This window comes from Monodon monoceros, unplaced genomic scaffold, assembly GCF_005190385.1.
Source record: "Monodon monoceros isolate NGI ecotype Baffin Bay Population unplaced genomic scaffold, NGI_Narwhal_1 Contig6377_ctg1, whole genome shotgun sequence".
Lineage (NCBI taxonomy): Eukaryota > Metazoa > Chordata > Mammalia > Artiodactyla > Monodontidae > Monodon > Monodon monoceros.
This window is the reverse complement of record NW_021702111.1, coordinates 4,871-9,070: the sequence shown is the minus strand read 5'-3', so window position 1 is coordinate 9,070 and position 4,200 is coordinate 4,871. Positions and strand designations below refer to the sequence as shown.

The 4,200-nt window shown below is 54.4% G+C and overlaps 1 protein-coding gene across 1 annotated transcript; it reads left to right on the top strand.

Moving 5' to 3' along the window:
• Positions 1–6: 6 nt before the first annotated feature.
• LOC114890740 (cathelicidin-6-like) lies at positions 7–1,856 on the top strand. The gene is made up of 4 exons (XM_029214591.1): positions 7–129; positions 765–872; positions 999–1,070; positions 1,676–1,856. The coding sequence occupies exons 2-4, from the start codon at positions 804–806 to the stop codon at positions 1,775–1,777; spliced, it is 243 nt and encodes an 80-aa protein (XP_029070424.1). The 5' UTR covers positions 7–129; positions 765–803; the 3' UTR covers positions 1,778–1,856.
• Positions 1,857–4,200: the final 2,344 nt, after the last annotated feature.

Below are 4,200 nucleotides of genomic sequence, written 5' to 3'. Positions count from 1 at the left end.
GTGCCCTCGGCCAGCGCCCAGGCCCTCAGCTACAGGGAAGCTGTGCTTCATGCTGTGGATCGTCTCAACGAACGGTCCTCAGAAGCTAATCTCTACCGCCTCCTGGAGCTGGACCCGCCTCCCAAGACCGTGAGTCAGGAGGACCCTGGGGAGGGGGCTGTCTCCCGCCAGCCATGGCCACACTGTCACCGCCTCTGCTCAGGCTGTACTTCCTGTCAGGAAGGCACTTCTCCCTCTAGGTGGGCTCCCACCTCTTCCAGGAAACCTTCCCAGAGCTGGGTCCCCTCCCAGCATGAGGCTTCCTGCCTTAGCATCTCTGCTGTGGGAATAGGCTCTGTGTACACCCTGTTCAGGCTTAAGGGCCTTCTGGGAGCTCCAGGGATAGAGGGTGGTCACTGGCTCTGCCATGTGGCCTCCCTGCTAAAGTCCCCCTGCTCCTCGTTATCTCCCTACCAGGGAGGGCTCTGCTCAGCCTGGAGGTTCCAGTGACAAGGTCTTTCCCTGCAGGTGGTCCCTGACTTGCCTCAGCCCCTCCATGGGGAAGGTGTTCTTACCAGAGCTGGTCTGAGGTCCCCTCCTGCTCTCTGTGTGCCCACGAGGCCAGGAGTGGGCTCTGTCCCCTTCCCTTGTGCACCCAGCACCATGCCAGGGGCCAGACACACAGGAGGGGCTGGAGAGGCTGCCATCTAGGTGGGGGCAGGGAGACAGATCAGAGAAGGAAGCATGAGCCCGAGCCCAGTCTCCTTACTTTTATCCTTGACCAGGATGGTGACCCGGACACCCCAAAGCCTGTAAGCTTCACAATGAAGGAGACCGTGTGCCCCAGGACATCGCAGGAGCCCCAGGAGAATTGTGACTTTAAGGAGAATGGGGTGAGGCTGGGGGCTGGGGGCTCCCTGGGAGCTGAACAGGGGCTTGGGGACCATTTCCAGCCCCTGGTGTGAGGCTGGGAGGTTATGGTCTGGTGGCTCCAGTTTGACCTGAGCCTCCCCTTCCAGCTGGTGAAACAGTGTGTGGGGACAGTCACTCTGGACCAGGTCAAGGGCCAAATGAACATCACCTGTGATGAGGTGAGTGGCCCCTTCTGAGCTGCAGGGGTTTCTGGGGGCGTTGGACTGTGTAACACCCTTTGGACCAATTACCTGCTGCCCCTTCCAGGGCAGAAAAAGGCCCTCCTACCTGGCCCCTCCCTCACCCGAGCCCCAGGCCTCCAGGACTGGCTCTGCCATCCCTTAGAGCAGTGGTTCTCTAAGTGGGGTCCCACCCGGGAACTTGACAGAAAGGCAGATTCCAGACCCCATTCAGACCTCCTGAATCAGACTCTGGGCTGGGTCCCAGCCATTTGTATTTTCACAAGGCCTCCAGGGGATTCCGACTGTGCTGAATTCTGAGAGGCACTGACTAGAGTAATGTGCTTTCAGCCCCTACTCCCGTCCAGCTTTGCTGGGATAGGGTTGTGACCCTGGGAATCCCCTTGCCATCTGTGGACCCCAGTTTCCTCATCTGTCTGTGGGTGTAGGGATTCAACCTTGTGCTCCAAATGTCATAGCTAGAGGGCAAACTGGGGTCCAAGTCTCCTGGTGTGGTCCTGGAAAGGGGTGTCCAGGTGGGGAGCCGTCTTGTGTTACCCCTCGGTCCATTCTCCACAAGTAACCTGGTTCTTCCTGGTTCACAGCTGCAGAGTGTTGGGGGATTTAGGCGGCTGCGTAACAGGATCCGAGAAGCTTGGCAGAAAATTGGTCCGATAGTTGGCCCACTAATCGGATGGTATGGGTAAATTGTGGGCCCATGGAAGAATCCTACAGGTGTCTGCCTTGGATCAAGCTTCCGGACTCTGAAAAATAAAATATTCTGAAAGCAAATTCCTCCATTATTTAATTTCACTTGTCTCGTCTCCTCCCACTTACTGGGACCAAATCCTTAACTATGGGAGGCCTCCTATATGTGCCTGTGTGTGTGCGTGTGTATGTGTGTCTGTCTGTCTATGAGAGTGTGTGTTTTTCTGTGTACGTATGTGATTGCACATGCAAAATAGAGGAATGGTTGTTTTTTCCAGAAGGGCATGTTGTGAGGCAGCAGGGCCAAGAGGTCCAGGACATCGTCTCCATTCTCAGGTCCCTCCCATGCCATGGACCAGGCCATGAACATGCCTAAATGAACACTGACAACAAAAAAAATTGAATATATATATTTTTTTATTCAAAAAAATTTTATTGAAGTATAGTTAATTTACAATGTTTTTTTTTTAATTGAATATTTTTCATCTCAGCCCTTGAGACGGGAGATGTAATTGGCCCCTGCTGGGAGGTCTGCAGGCCTTGTCAGTGCCTTCAAAAGTGATTGACTGGTAAGAGGGTCTGCTCTTTGACCATTAGACACCTCAGTCCTAAGGTTTAGGAAGTGCAGTGGTGCAGAGGCAGGAAAGCAAAGGGAGGATTACAGACACCCAGTAACCATGTGTATTGCTAATTATTTTCTACAGTAATCACCTTCTTTTCCTCCCTTGACTTGGGGAAAGGACACAACTTGACCAAGAGGCCACTGGAGCAACACCTGGACTGTGAAACCAGGTTGCACAGAAGTCCACCTCTCCTTCCTTCTCCAAGGCTGAGTGCGCAACCAGCGCCATCCTCCCCGGTTGCCACCTTCTGAGGTGCCCTGGCCATGCCCCCAAGAGTCCCGCAGGCTGGCTGAGTCCAGGAGCTACCCCAGGCCTCATAACCACATGGTCATTCCTCCAGAAAACTGTACAAGAATCTCCTTCTTGGCCTGTGGCCCCTCTAACACTTTGGCCCATTATCTCTCCCAGTTATTCTCTGTCCATCCTCCAGCACCAGTGCCCTAAGTTCTTTCCCAGGGTTGACTCCTTTATCAGCCCTCATCCTTGATCAGCCACCAGAGGTGTGTGCTTTCCAAGGACAAATTTACTGAGAGAAAAATGGAGGCACAAAGAGACTGAGAGCTTCTTCCCCAAAAGTAAACAGCAAGTGAGGGGCAGAGCTAGGACCTGATGGACTCTGGCTTCAGGGTCTGTGCCCTGGACCATTTTATGGCATGTCAGTCATCAGAACCAACTTCCCCAGGACCTGTCCCATCTGTCCTGACCCCAGGAGAGCAGAAGATCCACTTTCTGGAGGAGTTCCCATTTGTCTTCAGAGGACACTGTCCAGATCTCCTGTTCCTTGTAGAACAGCTGAGAAGGGCACTTTTGGAGCCCGGGTGCTCCTGTCTTCCCTGGCTCAGCTTCTGGTGCCCGTTCTGTGGGAGGGCCTGGGTCAATCCTGAGCTTCCCTTCCTTATTCTTTTTTTTTGGGGGGGGGGGGCGCTGCACCGCGTAGCATGCAGGATCTTAGTTCCCCGACCAGAGATCAAACCTGCGCCCCCTGCAGTGGAAGCTCAGAGTCTTAACCACTGGACCACCAGGGAAGTCCCCTGAGCCTCCCTTCTTCAGCTCACAGGGCCGGGTACCCAGCTCTCCACCCCACATTTGGTGTCTCCGAGCACAGGGGAGCTTGTCCTGAGGAGCAAGGACTCTGGAGATCAGGCCGGCTGGGCTGGGCAGCTGCAGGAGGCTGTTCCAGCCCAGGAAGCAGCCTGCTGTGTGGGCCCCACTGGGCCTGAGCAGGCTGGGGGCAGGGGGGTGCTGGGCTGGAGAGGAGGCCATGGGCCCTGTCACGAGCTCCAGATGCCCCCAGAGTTGGACGGCTGTGGGTGCTGTGGGCGGTGGAAAGAGCATTGGCCCGGGAGTCCAGTCCCAGCCCTGCCACGTGCCCCCACCCACAGCCTTGCTGAGCCCCCTTGTCCCTTGCTCTCCTGGGACCTGGTTGCCCTTCTAAGCAATGGGAGTTGCTATAGTCAGCGCTGCTACACTTGTGTATGTTTTTGTGTGTTTAGAGCCCTTCTTTATTTCTTAAAGAAGACTTCAGAGAACCAGTAAATCAAAGTGATAAGTACATGTTGTATTTCCCAGGGAATTAAAATTTCCGCCATCTGAGGAACTCCTGAAGCAGGTACTTGGAGCTCTTCCTGCCATGACTGTATTTTGGGGGCTGGGGGCAGGGCCAGCATCACGAGTGTGTCACCAGTGCAGTCACACAGGCCCCTGTGCTCAGAAGGGCTTGGTACATGGTAATGACTTATTCTTTTTTTTTTTTTTTAACATCTTTATTGGAGTGTAATTGCTTTACAATGGTGTGTTAG

Bases quoted from the DNA above. Each gene is read 5' to 3' on its own strand.
- LOC114890740 (XM_029214591.1), top strand. From the start codon at position 804: ATGAAGGAGACCGTGTGCCCCAGGACATCGCAGGAGCCCCAGGAGAAT. The intron at 873-998 runs GTGAGGCTGGGG...CTCCCCTTCCAG, and splicing joins GTGACTTTAAGGAGAATGGG to CTGGTGAAACAGTGTGTGGG. The intron at 1,071-1,675 runs GTGAGTGGCCCC...CCTGGTTCACAG, and splicing joins TGAACATCACCTGTGATGAG to CTGCAGAGTGTTGGGGGATT.